At 44.0% G+C, this 20834-nt stretch overlaps 1 protein-coding gene across 1 annotated transcript in view; it reads right to left on the bottom strand.

Moving 5' to 3' along the window:
* Positions 1-19691, bottom strand: part of PREP (prolyl endopeptidase) — a 61477-nt gene extending 41786 nt beyond the window's left edge. Inside the window, exons 1-6 of the mRNA XM_028723064.2 lie at positions 19469-19691; positions 16405-16479; positions 12131-12264; positions 8688-8818; positions 8253-8462; positions 7376-7497 (exon numbers count right to left, since the gene is read on the bottom strand). Of these exons, the coding sequence (XP_028578897.2) occupies positions 7376-7497; positions 8253-8462; positions 8688-8818; positions 12131-12264; positions 16405-16479; positions 19469-19513 (717 nt within the window). The 5' untranslated portion in view covers positions 19514-19691. The remainder of the gene's footprint in view (positions 1-7375; positions 7498-8252; positions 8463-8687; positions 8819-12130; positions 12265-16404; positions 16480-19468) is intronic.
* Between the last annotated feature and the right edge of the window lie 1143 nt (positions 19692-20834).

Genomic DNA, 20834 nt, shown 5'->3' with positions numbered 1-20834 from the left:
CCCCTTCCCCTCCCTCTGCCATTGTTGGTAGTGTTCGTCGTTATTGCTGCGTGTGTGGCTTTGATACCTTGGATTTTTACACAATTAAAATACAAAAGCAAAGAATATCTGTTTTGTATAACACATAAATATTTGTAGAGGGAAGCTCAAGAGTCGAAACATGCTCTGCATGCAGAAGGTCCCAAGGACAATTTCTGGCATCTTTCTTTGCTTTGTTCAATTGACTGGATTTTTTTTAAAAAAACAACCAAATACCCTTTATTTGCTTCTTAATTTTATGTTTTAGTGTTGTTACATTATTTTGAGTTTTTAGCTGTAGAGATGTGTGAACCACCATGGGATCTCCTTGATGAACGGCAGTTTAGAAACCATATAAATAAAAACACACTTCAATTCTATTAAAGCCAGTGGCTAGAACCCGCTGCACAATTTCAGAAGCAAACTTACTAGGAACCCAGCACAGACTGCTAGGGTTCCCAGCTGGCGGGGTACCATCCCAAACTGCCATGGGGGGAAAGTGGCTCAGGGATAGCCTTCCCTGTTTAGGGAAGTTGTTAATGTTTGGAGTTTTATTCTGTTTTTAATGTTCTGTTGAAAATGTTGAAAGCCGCCCAGAGTGGCTGAGGAAACCCAGTCAGATGGGCGGGGTATTATTATTATTATTGCATCCAGGGTGGAATTCAACTTGGTGCTAGGCAGATAACTCCGTCTGTCCTCTCCAGACTCCCTCAGAACCAACTTGAGGTGGGTGCGAGGGGAGAGGAGATGGGGCCCAAGTCCCACTGCACCAGAAGTTCTTACACAGGCTATTGCTGGTGGGGCTTGTTAGTCGAATCCTGTCCCAAAGAAGCTTTATATCTTTTTTTAAAAATAAAAAAAATAATTGCTGTGGGGGGGGGGGGAATTACACGTATAAAACAAAACCATTTCCAGCATTAAAATACAGAGTTCTTTCAAACCCTTAGACCTCTTCCCTCCATGGGTTCCATCTTTCAAAGAAGCTTTATATCAAGACACACATTGCTCCATATACCTTAGTATCATCTGCACTGACTAAAAGCTGCTCTTTCCCATCCTTACCTGAAGATGCCATGGATTAAGCCTGGAACCTTTTGAAGGCCAAGGAAGTGGTCAACCATTGCACCTTCCCTGTCTAGTACCCAACATTTTGAGTTAATGTCAATATACTACAAACTTGAGAATCTTTACTGCCTTCACTCCATCAAAGCAAAAGCAATCTTTGAAACTTTATTTTGCATGATGGCAAACAAGAGCCCCTGACAGCAGCAATTTTGAGCATATCTAATGAGCTTCTCAACATTCCCCGCTGGACTGGTGAATAGTTGATAATAGTTTGCTTAATGCGATTCCCAGAACACATTCTTAATCTAATTTCCCAACACACATTACGGGTAGGGTGCCAATTAAGTCTGTCTTCATTGCTACAGCTGTCTTTACATCAATGCATTTCAAAACTCAAAGGAATTCAAGAGTATTAAAGCAAAACATTATTGGCAGCTGCATTCAAAAACTACACCATCAGATATTTTACTGGAGAAAAATAAAGACAAATATATGTCTGTATGTATGTGTGTGTGTGTGTGTGTGTGTGAGAGAGAGAGAGAGAGAGAGAGAGAGAGAGAGAGAGAGAGGGCGCAATGTGAGACAGAATAGCCTCTTTCCTGCTTCACCTGCCAGCCGCTGGCCCAGCAATGTGCTTTTTTGTCTCTGTGGGGCTGGATGGCCACCCCTGTCAATTTGCATTTCATGCTATGCTGAAGCAGTATTCTGTCCACAGGTTTCAGAGTCACTCAGGTCCCAAATTAAATGTAGTTTGATTCAGGGGAAGGATTAAATTAAATATCCTATCAATTTCAGCGGAAGAACTGAAATTATACTGTTTTCTCCATCCCTTTGGTTTTTATAGTATTTTTTTAGTGCCAATCTGGGTCTTTTTTCTGAAATACAAAATTAGTATTGGGGGGGGGGGTCCCTTTTGTTTTTAGAATTCATAACCACTGTCTCTTGGAATGAAATTCCCTGATATAATACAACACTCCCTTGTCTTCTGGTCTGTTTTTTAACCAGTGCTCTTGAGAAAGAGAAACCAATCAATTAAAAACCTTTCTTTTTTGCAAGAGCCTGTAGCTCCTTATATGCAGAACTGCTTGAATCCATATGCCCAAAACCTGTGTGCACTTTCTAACCACTGTACCTTATTAATTACTTCCTTGCAGGTGTACACAGCCACCGCCACCACTCTTGCCAAACTCCTGTATTTGTAATAATCTTAATTTATCAAAACCATTAAACCAGGAATGGGAAGCTACGGCCCTCCAGATGTTGATGGGCCACAACTCCCATCGTTCCTGACCACTGGCCATGCTAGTCAGCTGGGGATGATGGGAGTCTGAGTCCAACAACATATGGAGGGCACCAAACACATCAACCATGCATTAAACTGAGTAGCAATGCTGGTTCCTACTCAAACGCTATCATGTTTTCCAAGAGGAAAGCAGTAATTAGCACATAATGCAGTCAAATGAAGCAGGTGTATAGTATTGGGTGCTACACTCTACATAAAGCATATCTGGGAAGATCACGTTCCTTTATAAAATAGCCGTTCCAATTATGCTAGGCAGGAAGCCCTGTGGCCACATTTCTAAGATAGATCCTGGGATTCAGAACTACCAAGAAGTCATGCTCTTTAACCTGCGAGCTGTTTCCTACCATAAAATATGTCAGAGCACGGTTGCCTGCTCAGTAATTATCACAGGGATTCCCCTAAATTTTTGGTCCCAGGGGCAGGCACAGTTAGAAATCTAAAAAAACTGCCACGGGCACCATGAAATACAAAATGATCTTCAGAGAATAAAAACTAGTGATTCTCATAATCCCTGCCCCAAAGGTCAGACATACCTCCAAACACGAGACAGATAAAAAGGCCCTTGCAAATAAACACATTTAAATAATAATAGTGGGCCCTTGGTAATCTCCCTTCCTCCAGCCTGTTTTCAGTCTCCAGGACTCAGGATGTTTGTGAAGATTCCAGTGCTTCACAGCAGCTCGTGCCAGACTTCAACTGCTGCAAATCCCACAGAACATTACAATCGAGATACTGCAGCAGTTCTTGTTCTGATTTGTTTTGAGCAAAAGCACAAAGGTGATCCTTCAGGTCAGCTCATCTAGGTAGTGCAGCAGGTAAGTGCCTCTAGCTGAAAGTGAAAGCAGTTTTGCAACAGAAACCTTTAAAATGCTTCTGAAGCAAAACACGCCACCTATACTGCTGTTGTGTTCACTGGTTATTTTTGAAGGGAGTGCGGAATGCAATATCTATCTATCTATCTATCTATCTATCATCATCTATCTATCTATCATCTATCTATCTATCATCTATCTATCTCCTAATTTGATACTTTTGATGGCATTTCTTCTATTACCCCAAGCATGGGAACTTGGTTCTAACAACGTGTGCAGCACAGGTCCATTTAAAATCATCACTGCTTTCCCCACTTAACTCAGATAACACACACATGGCTTCAAATCATTATTCTATAGTGCCCTCTTCTGGGAACTGCCACAAATTTGCTCCCTCTGCTTCCATTCTAAATTCTGGATATAGCGTATAGGGGGGAAACAGGGCCATGGCATTTCTGGTTTTAGTTAGAATTGATGCAAATACAGAACATTTGCTTTGGAACAGGGACGGAGGGTGAGGCTTGGGGGGGGGTGCCTTGGATGGCTGCCAATGGAATGAAATTTAGTCCCTTCTCTGAAATGTAGAAGCACCATGCTGAAGGAAGAAGTGTGAGAGTTTGGCCTGGTTTCTTTATTTCATTTACCTATCACAATAACACCCTACCTTTCATCCAAGGAGCTTAATGAGGTGTACACTGCTCTCTTTCCTCTCCCTCCCTTGCACCCTCACAACAAGGATAAGATATAGCAACTGGCCCAGTGTCATCCAGTGAGTGTCACAGCCAAGTGAACATTGACACAGGATTCACTGAATGAGACATGGCAGTGGAAGCCCTGCACCAGGACTTCTGCTTGTGCAACAGGGCTTTCCCCCCCCTCCACGCACCCCCCAAAATTGGCTCTGTGGTTGTCAGGAGAACCCCCAGAACAGTACACAGGGAGAGGAGACAGGGATCATTCCCCATGGCAAGCTGACATGCTTGTGCTGAAGGAACAATCAGAAGGGCACGACACTGAATTCCTCCTTGTGTCTCCCCAGCACTAATCTGACCGACTAAACACTAGGCAACCCTGTCTTAGACATGACATCTAAGGTTTGTCATACTTGGTAGGCCCATTGAAACTGATGGATATTAGGGGTGTATTCAAAGTAGTGGTGAGTAACACATACGGTGGTACCTTGGTTCTCGAACTTAATCCATTCCGGAAGTCCGTTCGACTCCCGAAACCATTCAAAAAGCAAGGCGTGGCTTCCTATTGGCTGCAGGAGCTTCCTGCACTGAATTGGAAGCCGCGGAAGCCGTGTTGGACATCTGGCTTCCAAAAAATGTTCGCAAACTGGAACACTCACTTCTGGGTTTGTGGCGTTCAGGAGTTGATTTGTTCGGAACCAAGCCGTTCGACTACCAAGGTACCACTGTACCAGTGCAAATATTTCCACTTGTGCAATGGGATCTCTCCCCCCCCCCCATTCCTCCCTTCACATTCAACCTAAATCTGTTCCAGGGATTCCCCCATCCTCCAGGGCAGATTTAGGGAGGTTGTAGGGTGTACACAGGGGAAAATCCTGTTGTACAAGTAAAAATCCTTCTGCTGATGAGGCATGTTGGATACTGCCAAGTAACTTAATTCCATTAGGTGGAATTCAATGTAGCACTAAGGATCAGCACAGGTATTTCTGCTTGTCCCCTGCATGCTCTTCTGGGAGCAGGGATCTCCCAACTCTCCAAACTATATCTGTGGGAGCTATGGGGTGACATGGGGGGGGGGGGGGGAGGGAAGTCCTGTTGCACTAGCAGGAGTCCTTGTTCTGGATTCCACTAGCAAAATAGGATGGTTGAATCCAGCCCATTGATTTCACTCGGCCTACTCCAAGTATGAATTAGTTGGATTATCAGCTTTAAGAGAAGAAATGCTAATTTTAATGAGGAAACAAGGGGATGGCTTTTGTTAACTCTTTTGGTAACTCCTTCCTAAGCCACCTCTCTTAATTTCTAAACGTTTGGAAGACTAAACTGTCTCCTTTCACGTTGGCTCAAGATTGTTTGTTACTCAACCTGCATATTGTTCAAAATGATAAATAAATACAAGAAACCAAGAAGCAACTTTTAACAACATTTACATAGGATTGGATGGGCTAAATGTTTCTAAAGGTATAAAACTCGACCCCACTACAATAAAAGGAATATATTAGATATTTAAAGGTAGCAAAATCATATAGGTTTGTGCATCCTGTGGGCTTTTAAAAACTATTTTCACAAGGTCATTTGCCAGAAACTGGCAGCAGTAAGGGGGGGAAAAGTAATAAAATATTGTAAACAGCAGGCAAAGCTGGTAAATGCTTTTAATTAACAACAGATGCTGGGTGTAAGAAGCCTCCTGCAGATATGTAATCAAAAGTTATTAATTTCCTCAGACAAACAAGCACCTTGAGAAGTTTATGAGCTTCTGTCACTAAAGATTTATGACCTTGTTTTATATAGCACAATGAGGCATACTCCCTAAGTTTGATGGTGAAATGTGTTTTGTACGTCAAAACACTATCATACTACACTAACACTACAATCTCCTGAATTCAGTGAGACTTACTTATGAGTAAGCACATGCAGGATCACATTGTCAGGCCATGAACCTAAGCATACTTGTTTGAAATCCAACCAACAGAGAGGATTCATGCAGAAATATGTTTTTGCACAAACCACTCACCTGCATGCAGAAGGGACTGCTGCAGCACATGGACAGAAACACCCATATCAATAATGAATGTTAGAATGATGTTGGAATGAAGTTAAGTGGTTTTAGCAGCAATGTTATTAAGGTTTATGTAAAAATGGATTGTTAATAGATGGGAATTTGAAGTAATAATATACTAAGATAAAGGATTAAGATAAGAATAAAAAGGGAAAGGATTTGCTGAATTAATTAACTGAACTGGGATGCAAAAAAGGGAGGTGTGAGGAGGTCAGAGAAACAAGTGAACAAAAGACAAGATATGGAAAGATTGATTTGTTTTTAATTGTTACTTTATTTTTTGTTTTTTTTGTATTTTGTTTTTCATTTTTGTATTTTTTATTATTATTATTGTAATTTTGTTTGAAACTTTAATAAATATTATTTTAGAAAGAAAAAGAAGAAGAAACACCCATATCAAAAACAATCCAAATTCTGGACACATTGCCGGTTCCAATCAAGAGACCCAAAAGCACAAAAGTTGATTTCACTCTCATGAAATTAACTGCATTAGGAGGACCATAGGTTCCCCATCCCTGCCATAGAGGGCCTGTTATGGTACGGTGGATTGAAGGTGGACTTGGATTAAGGAGACCTTGATGTGGCAAATGTGTTTGTGGTGTATACATCACAGTTATCACTAGGTTTCCCACAGCAAATATATGGAAGTATGTACAACTTACAGAAATACAGTGGAACATCTGTTTTCGAACGTAATCCGTTCCCAAAGACCATTCGAGTTACGAAACATTCAAAAACTCAATAGAAAGCCTCAAAACGGAAAAATTGATATGGAAAACTCAAAACAGAAGCTGCCTCGGAAGTTCGACTTCCAAGGTGTGCACAAAAACGGAAGCATTTTACTTCTGGGTTTACGGCTTTCGAGTTTTGAAATGTTTGTCAACGGAGATGATCGAAAACTGAGGTTCCACTGTAATAAGTTTATAAGCATTATCTGACAGTAACGAAGTTAAAAAACATGTTTTAAAATTCTACAAATGTTAATTCCACCATATTTTTAAAGCTGAAAATGTGTGTGTCCAGTGCATAGCAAACATAGTTTTCTTTTTAATATTGTTTTCATTGCCCTTTCAAGTTTTTTTAAAAAGTGGTATTACAATAGCATCACATCAAAGGAACAATGGCTGAGAACAGAAATTATTTTGTTAAGTTGGAGAAAAATGGAAGGGGTGTGTGTAGGAGGGCTCTTACTGAAAACTGATCACCACAAAAATTCATTGTAGAAGAAGTCAAAGAGTTCTCACCAATATACCGAGTCACCATTTTCACATATTTAAAATAATGTGTTATATATTGGTCCTAGGTAGTGCAATAGAGGTAAAAAGAGGCAGCAAGAAACCTTATTTAACAAAAAAGGATTGGGCCTATAACCAACTTTTCACTTTTATTATCTACTGAGTTTCAAAGAAGGTGAGATGCACCATACCTCAGCTCCACCCATCCATTTTGGCTCATGAGGAAATTCAGCACATAAAACATCCTTTGATTGGTCAGTTCCCAGGACATGATAGTACAACTTCTGGTGCAAGTTTGTCGACGTCTCAGTGCCTGGGGCAATCAACATATTTAATTACAGGTATGTAAGTTGTGACTTGTTATTAGTTCTAACAACCTGAAAGTTTCAAAACCTTAACATATTAGAAGCTTCTTATTTGACAAGGTAGCAGAACCAGATTTAATAACTCATATGTTTTCTGGAAATACTAGTCCTCACGACTAGTATATAGCTAGATAATATCTACAACGATAATTTTTATTCCTATTATTCCATGCATTTTTCTTTGCATTATTTTTCTTTATATAAATATAACACATTTGGAATAATATGTTCTTTACCTAATTTGAGATACGTTGCTAAAGTTACTGTATTTTTATTTTTGGTCTGTGTAAAATGTTATGCTTAGCTTCCAGCAATATGTAATATTCCCTGTCAAGGAAGTGAGATGTTACTTTGGCTTGAAACTTGACAGCATTTTGTGGACAGGCAGAATAAGAAGTCCCATGAGCCAAAGAAACTAAGCAACTGAGAGATACTGGCTCTAACCAACCTGTCCCATTACCATTAGCAAACTGGGGTCTCCTGCTGCTTTTGGACTACAACTCCCATCACCCCTAGCTAGCAGTACCAGTGACGAGGGATTATGGGAATCTAAGTGCAAAAACAGTTGGAGACTCAAGTTTGGGAAACCCTGACCCAAAATACCCACAAGAAGGAAGCAGAGCTAGTAATGAGATAAAGGATTCTAAAGTTAATAAAGGCTATAAAGGCCTGAGGATGAGACGGGTGATTGTATGCCACTCACCATCACTTTTCCCATCTTGCTTTGGGTAGCAGTTGTAGAACATGCCTTTGCCATCATGGGTCCAAGCCATACAACTGAATTTTACCATCTCCAGTGTGTCTGCCAGTTCTTCAGCACCATCCACTTTCATAAATTTAATTGTTACCCAATCTGACCCACTGGAACTCAAGCCATATGCAAAATATTCGCCATCTTCGCTGAATGCATAACCTGGTGATTAAGAACACGCTGTGTATTAGTTTACGTTAGTTACAAACTTTACTTTCATAGTTTATGCTTCTAACACTTGCCTTCACCATATAGGCAGCAGCTCAAAGCATGTTTTACGTTTTCCACAATTTAATATTTTCACACGTAGATGTGTATAACTCAAAACAGAGAAATTTTATGTTGGCTTCCAAAATGATGCATTTTCGAAAAATCTGCTACACTGACCTCGCAGAGCCACAGTGCCATCATCAGAAAGTTTATTTGGGTCCAAAAATACTTTGGCATCAGCATCCAAGGAATCTTGCACATATAATACTCGTTGATTCTGAAGTCCAGAATTATAAAAGTGAAAATACCTAGAATAAATGATATAATTATTTGGGGGGTTTTATTTTCAACTATAGTATGAGACTGAATACAGAATTATGCAGGCTAAGACTTTCAAGAGGAGTGGCAGATTTATATAACAGAGGAAAGCAGCTTCTTCCTGATGGAAAAATGCCTCATTTCAGTAATTTAGCACACAATTTCACCCATCAGGTTGCATTAAGTCAACATCAGATTCAATTAGCAACTCACAAGTTACGTTAAATAGTTCATTATAACAGTTAGAGCTTTTGACATTACTGCAGTATGTAACGAGACAAATCATTAAGATTTCTCAGCCATGCACTTACTTAAAAAAATGGAACAAAAATCCTCTTCTTCATCTGAATGTCATACTGCAGCAGTTTGGCATTAAGGAAGTACAGTGGTGCCTCGCAAGACGAAATTAATTCGTTCCGCAAGTTTTGTCGTCTTGCGATTTTTTCGTCTTGCGAAGCACGGTTTTCCATAGGAATGCATTGAAAATCAATCAATGCATTCCTATGGAAACCGCCTTCAGACCAGGTCCGGGGACAGTCTGTCCCCCGACCTCTTCTGAAGGCTGGGGGGGGGCTTTTCTTCCCACCCCCAGCATTTTAAAAAACCCCGGGATAGCGGGGGACTTCTCCGCTGTCCGGGGCGATCTTAAAATGCTGGCGGACGGCAGCGAAACCTTCGCTCCCGCCCGCCAGCATTTTAAGATCGCCCCGGACAGCGGAGAAGTCCCCCGCTGTCCCGGGGTTTTTTAAAATGCTGGCGGGCGGCAGCGAAGGCTTCGCTCCCGCCCGCCAGCATTTTAAGATCGCCCCGGACAGCGGAGAAGTCTCCCGCTGTCCCGGGGTTTTTAAAAATGCTGGCGGGCGGCAGCGAAGGCTTCGCTCCCGCCCGTCAGCATTTTAAGATCGCCCCGGACAGCGGAGAAGTCCCCCGCTGTCCCGGGGTTTTTTAAAATGCTGGCGGGCGGCAGCGAAGGCTTTGCTCCCGCCCGCCAGCATTTTAAGATCGCCCCGGACAGCGGAGAAGTCCCCCGCTGTCCCGGGGTTTTTTAAAATGCTGGTGGGCAGCAGCGAAGGCTTCGCTGTGGCCCACCAGCATTTTAAAATCGCCCCGGACAGCGGAGAAGTCCTCCGCTGTCCCAGGGTTTTTAAAAAACCTCTTCGCCCCCCCGCCAGGCTTCGGAAGGCTGCTCCGAAGCCTGGCGGTGGGAGGAGGTCTCTCCGCCCCCCCCCGCCAGGCTTCGGAGCAGCCTTCCGAAGCCTGGCGGGGGGGCGGAGAGACCTCCTCCCGCCGCCTGGCTTCAGAGCATCCTTCCGAAGCCTGGCGAGGGGGCGGAGAGACCTCCTCCCCCCCCAGGCTTCGGAGCAGCCTTCCGAAGCCTGGCGGGGGGGCGGAGAGACCTCCTCCCGCTGCCAGGCTACGGAGGAGTTCCGAGGACAGTGGGGAAGACGCGCTGCGCTTCCCCGCTGTCCCGGAGATTTCCCTATGGGCTTTCGTCTTGCGAAGGAAGCCCATAGGGAAATTCGTTTTGCGAAGCGCCTCCAAAATGGAAAACCCTTTCGTCTAGCGGGTTTTCCATCTTGCGAGGCGTTCGTCTTGCGGGGCACCACTGTAAGTCTAAGGCCCTGAACACATAATACCAATGACATGGTTGCCACAAAGACAAACCACAGGCATACTTTTCTGTATAGGAAACTGTTTGTATGAAGTGTCACCCACATGGTAAACCAAGTTTAATCATGCCAGTAAACCAGGAATGGGGAGCAGGTGGACTACAATTCCCATCATGCGGTGTGGCCAACCATCAGTGATGACAGAAGCTCTAGTCCAACAAAAGCAGTGCGGCCACAAGTTTCCCAATCCCTGTAGTAAGTCTAAACTTCTCACTTTTGTAGAGATTTTGCTAGCTTAGCTATAACAACCCAAAATATATACAGACTGGCAAATGCATTATCGCCATATACACAGGCAACCATTCAAGTTCAACTAAAAAAAAAAAGGTTCCAAACTGCCACTTGTAAACAACTTTTATGAAATATTCTTCAATGCTGCTGAACCAGTTTAAGCATAAGCCATTATCTGGCTTAGCATTAATGTAAACAAGCAAATGTGTGGGTTTCTGGAGAGGATATCACAACTGCTGTGTTCCTTTCCCGATTCCTCCTGCTGCCACGCTACCCAGGGCTAAACCATGGTTTGCCTTGGCATGTCATCTGAACCCTAGTTAGTGCTTTGTTCTGCCCAAAGGTTTCTCTGAAGTAGTGTAGCACCGTAGGACAGATGGTGAGAGACAAACAATGGGCAAGAGCCTATGGACAACATTGCAGCCTTTAAGAGCTCATGACCTAGTTGGGCTCCAATTCTGGCTCTAAGCAGATGATCACAAGATAGCCACATCTGCCAGGAAAAGGAGCTTGACAACTTTGTGGAGTTGGGAGATGAACTATCCTTGCCAGATGGATTTTTCTTCTTCTTGTGTACTGAAGGGGAGAAAATGACCTCCCCACTTTGATGTGATGAAGGACTAGTGAACTGAGTAATCTTAAATAGATATTTTAGCGTACTGGTTTTTTGTCCTTTTCTGCTTCAGACCTTTAATTCTAAGCCAGGCCTTTAATTACTGCCAGGGATTTTCTAAGCCAGGAGTAGCCAACAAGGTGTTGTTCTGATGATAAAGAACTACAACTCTCAATATCACCAACAACTGGGAAAGCAGGCTTGGACAATCCATCATCATCTGAAGGGAACCATGCCTCCTCTAGGCCTTTTCCTGAATTTTTCGGCTTTCATTAAAACACACACACACACAACAGCAACAACAAAACAAAAAAACCCTTTTCTGACTCTATATTAAGGAAAATGGAGAAGCAGTAAGCAATTGCTCAGTAAGTATTAGCAAACCTTCTCTCACTTCCAGTATTCTAGTAAATGTAAGCAAAGGCAAGATTTGGGCTGAAAAGTCACAGAAACAGACATGTCCTCTTTCACTGCTTGACAAAACAAAAGGTAGGATTTCTGTATTTTCCTTAATTATTACAGCAGTTGGTCATGAGTTTATTTATTTTTTTGGGCGGGCTGGCTGTTGATTTTCCTGGCTCAAGATTTAATTAGTAGAAACTTTCTCTCTCTCTCTCTCTCTCTCTCTCTCTCTCTCTCTGTGTGTGTGTGTGTGTGTGTGTGTGTATTTGACCTGAGAATCACTTGGTGTGAACGCTTAGCACATAATTTATGATACCCCCACTACAAAATGTCTGGCTATAAACCATCCTGCAATAATCCAAAGGCACACACAGTCCTTTACATACCTTTTCCCTTTCTTGAAATGACAACTATACTTGGGGTAGTCATAGAGTTCTGTCATTTGCTCTTTAAATAGTCCCCGGACAGCACACTGCTCAAGAAAGGGTACTGTTATCTTATTTTGTGCCTCGACAAAAGCCTGAAAGAGAAGAAACAAAACATAATGAAATAAAACAAGGGCTTTATAAAGCAACAGTTTGTATTGACCTAGATCAGGGATGGGGAGCTGATGAACTGGCAGATGTTGTTGGACTCTCAACTACCTGACCAGACAGAGGCGGAATAGCCCATGATCACAGGTTGGGAGTACAACATCTGGAGGGTCACAGGTCCCCGTCCCCCCCCCCCGGTCTAGAGAGTGCAATGATTTGGATGCAACTTCATAACAGTCTTACGAGTAGAACTGAGCATACCACAGACATTATTTCAGGCAGGAATGCTGCTGCTCGTTTCATTAAGTGGCAATGGCACATAATAACATGATAACTAAAGTGGCTTTCTAATATTCAAAACATGATAGCAATCTGTCCAGTCCACCTATTACTGACTTTTAATTTCAGCATCCTGCATTAAAAGGGGAAGGTGACTTTTGAGATGGATTCTTCCTGAGAGAGAAGTCTACAGTCTGCCAACTTGCTTTGCAGGTCATCAAAGGATTCTCTCAAGCAGCTTTCGGATGAAACCACATCATACATTCAAACACAGAAAGAGGTAACTATTTTGCCACTTGGTCACCACACCCTGGCTGAACAAGTCAAAAAAGCCGGTCATCACAGGTATGAGTCCTGATGAGCTTTATGGGTCTCTTTGATCTAAATGCAAACTCTCTCATTTGGTGTTTAAACCAAATTGCCAAGATGCCATGAAGACAAACAGTTCAACCACCACTGAAGCGATATATGAACAGTAAAGTGAAGCACTTTAGTTCCAAGATTAACGCGAAGGCAGATTACTGCTGCTTGAATGGTATAAATGGATGGCTTAATAAATGAGCCAACATAACTGTTGATGAAAAAGTTGCAAGAATCTCTATAGCAAGGCTGGGCTATAGCTTTTGTGCAGGCTGATCCCGTGCATGCCAACAGGATAGAAAGGCCATTCCAATAAAAATTTACTCAGAAGTAAGTTCTGCTGAATGTAATAAGGCTTAGTCCCAAGTGAGTGAATGCTGGTTTGCATCAATACAAGCAGATTCTAGTTTGCGGAATGCTCTCCCCAGGGAGATTCACCTGGCACCTTCATTACATTATCTTTAGATGTCAGCGGAAAACATTCTCCTCTTCTCCCAGGCTTTGGCTAATTAAACAACCTATGGTCTTTAAACTGGGGCAAGGTGGGTATTGTTTTGTTTGCTATTATGTTACATATTTTTGTGTTTTTATATTGTAAACCATCCTATGATCCTCGGATGAAGGGTTGTACTGTATTGAAATTTAATAATAAAAAATTAGCTATAAATTTAGCAAAGAGAAACAGAGAATAAAAGGACCAGAAGGGGACATAATCTATTAGCTCTGATAAAACAAATGGGCACTTTCTGCAAACTACTCCATAGCATTAAAGAAAATCAATTTATTTTAACAGCTCACCAGAGAGAACAGTATTACTGTTCCAGTTCAAGGCCTCAAATAAAGTCATAAAGGTAAATTTCAAACAATTTTCTGCAATAATGAGACACAAAACGCATGTGAACCTGTGAACTGAAAATGATGAACAGCCAAATGTTTGATACTTTTAATACAAGCAATGGAGTGTATCAGGGTTCAGTTTAAGCACTTTGCACACCAAGAGTTCAAGGTTCACAGAAATATTTTGATTCAAGGTGATTAACAGCCCCTCTCGCAAATGCACTCTACCTATCCTTGAAACTAATCAAAACATACTTGAGCCTGGTTGAGACATAATGGGGCCAACCACTTAATGAAGTGGGTATGAAGACTTAGGCTTCTCCCCTGTCCAGTGTGACATTCCCAGCATTATCCATTGTTTAGTATTGTGTTTGTATGGTTAATCCTAACAAGCTTTCTCCTTAAAGGTTTGCAAATGCTGTTCAAACCCAGATTATGAGAACAGTATTGGTTCATGCTGGTGCAGATGCAATACTAAATCACAGCTAAGGCTGTATAGAAAGGGAAAGAGAATTTGCACTGGAGAGGTGACAATGGTAAGGTGGGGGGTAATGTCCACAAGCTCATACCCAAATATCTTAACTGTTGCTAAATGATTAAAACTACTACATCTGCACTGCTTTGTAAGTATCCTGTCTATGGCTTGTACTTATATATTATATACTTATACTTATATAAAATATACCTTAGTATATTTTAAATATCATTTACTTGTGAAGATCATGCACGTGCCAACTTTGTCACTTACTCATGTAAACTTCCTCTCTGTTTTCCAGCGCATGCACAAAATTTGACCCATTTGACCCAGGCAGCTCCCACCTTCCATAAACCGATATGGATCCTGAGCAAGGTCCTTTCTTTAAGATGTTTGTAAAGTCACCGCATGCAGAAGCCTCTAGGGGGCATACAACTGCTCAGTTCAAGCCACTGCATCTTCCAAGCCAAAAATCTCACCCTTCAGCCATGCCCACAAGTGATCATAAAAGAAACATCAAGCCCAATTCTATGTAACAGTGTCATAGCTTATACAGATCAATACGTAACATGGATGTTACTAGATGTAACAGCAAGCCAGAAAGTATGCTTCGTTTTAACCACAGCACCCACAAAGAAACCTGGATTTCAGATTGTCCCTTGTTTAGAGAGAGAAACAAGCTACAAACTCTGGTTCAGAAACAACACTAAACCAATTGCTCCATGGTTTGTTTCCCTGCAGAGGGGAGCAAAGTGCAAGAGCTCAGTGATACATGTACCAACGTGAAACATTTGCACATTAAGGCTGAAACAAACTGTATCTTGAGCACTCTCGCTACATGTGAATATGGCCATTGAGTCATACCACTGTTCCACCGAGTCTAGTTCAGTATTGCCTACACTGACTGGGAGTGGCTCTCCAGGGTTTCAGATAAATCTTTTCCAGTTCTACCTGGAGATACCAGGGATTGGACCTAGGACCTTTGCTCTCTCAATGACATTCGATCCTCCCCTAGTATTTTTAAATGGAGATGTAGTGAATAGAACCTGGTGCCTTCTGCAAGCAAAGCATGTGCTCCATCACTGAGACTTTCAGTCCCGTCCCATCTTTTCAGCCAGAGCTCCAAGGCCCCAAACCCGAGACCACTGCATCCAAAGCTTGTGCTCTGACCATGAGCTGTGAGACATACAGTCTAGGGAAGCTACCCCACTGTAAATACTAGGGGTCCTGAACCAGGGACTTGGGTCATTCAAACATTTCTACCCTGCACAACTAACAAAAAACACTACAGTGCTACCTCGGGTTAAGAACTTAATTCGTTCTGGAGGTCCGTTCTTAACCTGAAACTGTTCTTAACCTGAAGTACCACTTTAGCTAAGGGGGCCTCCCACTGCCGCCGCACTGCCACTGCGCGATATCTGTTCTCATCCTGAAGCAAAGTTCTTAACCCGAGGTACTATTTCTGGGTTAGTGGAGTCTGTAACCTGAAGCATCTGTAACCTGAAGCATCTGTAACCCGAGGTACCACAGTACTCCAATCACAGCAATTGCCTGTGGACCAGTAAGACTTCCTACAAACACAAACCTTTCTGGTGTAAGATGATCATTAGCAGAAAACTAGTTTTTGCCTGAACTAATGTTTTACCTGAGACTAGTATCACATTTGAACAGTACCGTATTTTTCACTCTGTAAGACACACTTCCCCCCTTTAAAAAGTAAGGGGAAATGTGTGTGCATCTTATGGAGTGAATGCAGGCTTCGCGGGCTATCCCAGAAGCCAGAACAGGGAGAGGGAGCGCTGCGCAGCGCTTCCTCTAGCTGTTCTAGCTTAGCTGCACGAAGCCTAAGCAGGGCAGCGGGGAGCCTTCATCCCACTGCCCTGTGGAGGCTTCGTGCAGCTATCCCTGGCTTTTGCGGGAGGTGGGGGAAGGGACAGAGCATGCGGCTCCTTCCCCCACCTCCCAGAAAAGCCCTCAAGAGCCTCCTGAGGATAGCCCCTCCTGAGGAGTGCTACCTCTTCGCTCAGGAGGCTTCCTATTTCTTGTTTTCCTCCCCTAAAAACTAGGTGTGTCTTATGGTCGGGTGCATCTTATAGAGCGAAAAATACGGTACTTTGCACCTCTACACTGCAAAGGCATTTGCCCCAAGATGTCCAGAATTATAAGAAAGGCTTACCTTTGTTTGCTCACTATCAGGATCTTCAAGCCAGCTGTATGGATCACATATTTTACAGCCATGATAGTCGTCCACCTGATTTTAAAATATACAGAGAAATTTGTTTTCTAAAAGAATGCTTTACAATCACTTTATGAGTGGCATTAAATAAGTTAAAGGTAAAGGTAAAGGTACCCCTGCCTGTACGGGCCAGTCTTGACAGACTCTGGGGTTGTGCGCCCATCTCACTTAAGAGGCCAGGGGCCAGCGCTGTCCGGAGACACTTCCGGGTCACGTGGCCAGCGTGACAAAGCTGCATCTGGCGAGCCAGCGCAGCACACGGAAACGCCGTTTACCTTCCCGCCAGTAAGCGGTCCCTATTTATCTACTTGCACCTGGGGGTGCTTTCGAACTGCTAGGTTGGCAGGCGCTGGGACCGAGCAACGGGAGCGCACCCCGCCGCGGGGATTCGAACCGCCGACCTTTCGATCGGCAAGCCCTAGGCGCTGAGGCTTTTACCCACAGCGCCACCCGCGTCCCATTAAATAAGTTATTACAGCTTAATACACTGCTGAAAGCTGGAGTATGCAACAGGCATCTAATTTCATCAAGCTGCCCTGACAGCAGAATAATAGCCTCTTCCAAACAAATTAAGTTAATCGAGCATAACTAACCCAGAGAATTTATGTGCCGATGTAGTTTGTGGACCTTCTGTTTCTATTAATAAAGAGAGAACTCTCAGCCATGGATTATAACTTGGAATGGGAAAAAAGATGGGAAATGGAGATCAATACTATTAACGGCTTCTAAAAACACAACAGCAGTTTGGAACAGAAACCAAAGATAGGACTTCTGCAATCGCTATACTGAAGCCACAGGTGTCTCTTTGGATGTACTGTATTTTCACTCCTTAACTAGTTGCCTATTGTGCTCTCAAGACAGTAGACATGGTCAGGGATTTCGAATTCCAGAAATAAGTCACACTTGCTGGAACAGGACATCTGGGTGCATCTGCAAGGGAAAATGCTTGTGCTCTTGGTTTGGTGCTACAGCACTAAACAGCAAGCACTAGAAGGATTCAGGTGTCATAGCAGTCTGAAAGGACATTAGGCAGGGATGGGGACTCCAAATATTGCTGGACCAAAACTCCCATCATCCTCATGGGAGTTGTAGTTGGGCAATATCTGGAGAGCAAGTGGTTAACCACTCATGTTTTAGGTGAAGATGTCAGCACCTGAACTTGGGAGAACGTCCTTCATGCAAAGCCTATACATGTGGCTCTCCAGATTGGACTCCCAACTTCCATCATATTAAAAGCTAGTACTTCAGTGAGGGAAGATATATCTAGCTGTAAATTTAAACACAGAGAGCCTAAAGAAATGAGCAACATTCTGCTAACAGGTTATAAAAGACTGCAGTACGGCTGGAAGTTCTTTTGTTGCTAGTGAAATTCTACTACGTAAAACTCTGGGAGGGACTTCTGAACAAGATCAGCAATTTTATTTACAAAAGGCATTTGGAATGTTTGTTACCAGCACAGGGCAGAGCAAGCTTGACCCTTCTCTGCCTAATGAAATATTTGATTAAAAGTATTATTTTCTGTAGCCTATTAGCCTGAGAATGTTATAATTGGAACAGAGTCACAGATTGTAAGAAATGGGGAGTACAATTAAATCTATAATTTAAAGGCTGGTCAAATTCTTTGGTTATTTTATCATTTTTGTTTTCCTTCATAAAATGCACTACTTTTTCCATATCATGGAAAAGTAAAGCTGTTAACAGGTATTGTTTGTCAACCTTCCAGTTAAGATTTCCAACACAAAACTACAAGAACATGGTAAGCTGGGAGCGGAAGCTCCCAAATTAATAGAACTTGTGCTACAAAGAATTAAGAGGTAGTTTCTCTAGACCAGGGCTGAGAATCTTTGGTCTGTAAGATCCAACTCCCATCAGTCCCAGCCAGCAAGGCAAATGGTCAGGAATGACAGGACTTGTAACAAAATATTCATCTTGAGGGTCACAGCTTCCAACACCTGCTCTAAATCAGGGCTCACCCACACTTCTGCTTGTGCCATGCCTTGAAAGCATGTGTCTGAGGAGTTTCCTGATTGCCCCATGCTTTCTATGCACGGATTGGTTTTCCCCTTGCCCTGCTCCTTTCCAAGGGAAAACCTGATCAAAAACCTGAACTGCCATTTACTTTGATTGAGCGCTGAAGTGTGGTTTTCACCAGTTGGGGGGGGGGGGAGCAGCAGGACAAGAGGAAGTGTGGGTTAAGTCCTTTCTCTTCTGCTGCAAGGAAACACCATCTGTTTCTTTTAGAGATTTATATACCACTTGATTTTCAGAATTCCCAAGCAGCACTATCCATACACCAGCCCCAGCTGCACAACCATCCCTTCCCATCTAAAGTTCTATAATTTTATTATTCTAACCCAGCCCATTGTGCACCCCCAGTGGAGACCCACTGTGCTGCACAAAGCTATTTACAGGGCATATACTGTACAGGCAAGCCAATCTGGTTACTGGCCAATCTGATTTGAGGAAATTATGTCTTCCTGCTTGAGCAACAGGTGCTTGTTTTTGGGGCTCGTAGATTGTGCAAGACAAAAATATGTGCCAACATTAAACTTCTGCAGCTCACGCTGTGTCGTTGGGTGGCAAAAGTGGCCCCCGATCCTCTCCAGGCGTGCCCACACCTGCCGAAATAACCCCCGGCGGCCGTCCCCAGCAATCCCCACACCCTCAAGTAGTGGAGAGAGGCAGGAGATAAATGACACCGGTGGTTGGAGACCAAACCGGCCAGGTTGGAAAGACTGGTGTGTGGATGGGTGTGCAAAGGACACGGCCCTGCATCACACCTGCACCCATCCCTTCAAACACCTCTATTTCCGCATCAGGCTTGACGGGGAAAGCCCGCAGGGTGTGATAGATGCGGGAAGCCTTTCCACACCGGGTCGCCGGTGGCCGAGGAGGAAGCGAGGAGGCAGGAAGCCACCGGGTCCCGGGAGCTGCCCGGGACTCCTGGGGGGGGCGTGTTGGGGGGCTCCGGGGGGCGGGAGATGGGGGTCGGGGAGCTACTCACGGATGTCTCTTCGCGGTACACCTCGGGGTACTGGAAAAGCTGCATGCTGCTGGCGGCGGCGGCGGGTTGCGGGGAAAGGCAGGCGCCGTGGCGGAGCGGGCGGCAATGGGGCGGCGTGCAGGAAGAGGAGGGGCGCGGTGGGGCGAGGCGCCGCTCGGCTTCCCCTTCAGCCGAAGACAGGCGGGCTGGAGCTCCGCCGCCGCCGCCGCAGCCGCGAAAGGGCCCTCCCACTCGCCGGCGAGGAGCTGCCACCTCCGGCAAGAGGCAAGAGAGGCGAGCGGAGCAGGCAAAGGAGGCCGCGCGGCTCCCCCTGCAGTAAAGCGCCAGCATGGCCGAGGCCGTCCATGCATTCGAGGCTGGTCTTTCTCCCAAGGCATCCTGGGAACTGTAGTTTAGTCCCTCAGAGAGCGGCCGGCGCACCTGAACCCAGGGCAGCAGCAGCTCCCAGGATTCTTGACGGGGTCGGGGTGGGAATGTGCTTTAAATGTACGGTGTTTACGCAACCTGCCCCCCCCCGCAAACTCAGAAGCCGTGCTCGGTATTCTGGTCAGCCTGATAAAAAGTCTCGCCCTACTACGTTTTTCATAGAACGAGGGAGGGGACTCCAAATGTAATCTAGTCCAACCCCCTGCAATGCAGGAATACAAAGAGACTGCATATATATATATACACACACACACACACACACACACGCTCTCCCCCATCACTTTCAGAGAGAGAGATAAATTAGCCTTGTTCACGTGAAACAATAAACCATGAGTCTGTGAAATAGAAATCTCTTGCTTCTTTATCATAGAGTCGTAGAGTTGGAAGGGACCCAAGGGTCATTTAGTCCAACCCCCTGCAATGCAGGAATCTCAGCTAAAGCATCCATGACAGATGGTCACCCAACCTCAGCTTAAAAACCTCCAAGGATGGAGAGTCTATCACCTTCCGTGGGAGACTGCCCCCCTGTCTTTAACAGCTCTTACTGTCAGAAAATACTTCCTGGTGTGTAGTCGGAATCTCCTTTCTTGTAACTTGAAGTCATTGGTTTAGGTCCTCCCCACTGAAGGAGGAGAAAACAAGCTTTCTCCATCCTCTATGTGACAGCACATTTGATATTTGAAGGTGGTTATCATATGTCCTGTCAGTCTCCTCTTTTCTATGCTGCTACCCAGATCCTTCAACCACTCCTCACAAGTCTAGGTTTCCTGTCCCTTGAGCATCTTGGTCACCCTCCTCTGCACACACTTCAGCTTGTCATTATCCATCTTAAACTGTGGTGCCCAGAACAGGACACAGTATTCCAGGTGTGGTCTGACCAAGGCAGAATAAAGTCGTACTATTACTTTGCTTGACCTAGACACTATATTTCAGTTGATGC

The sequence above is a fragment of the Podarcis muralis genome, chromosome 3 (assembly GCF_964188315.1).
Source record: "Podarcis muralis chromosome 3, rPodMur119.hap1.1, whole genome shotgun sequence".
NCBI lineage: Eukaryota > Metazoa > Chordata > Lepidosauria > Squamata > Lacertidae > Podarcis > Podarcis muralis.
Note: the sequence above shows the minus strand (reverse complement) of the source record. Positions and strands in the feature narration are given on the sequence as shown.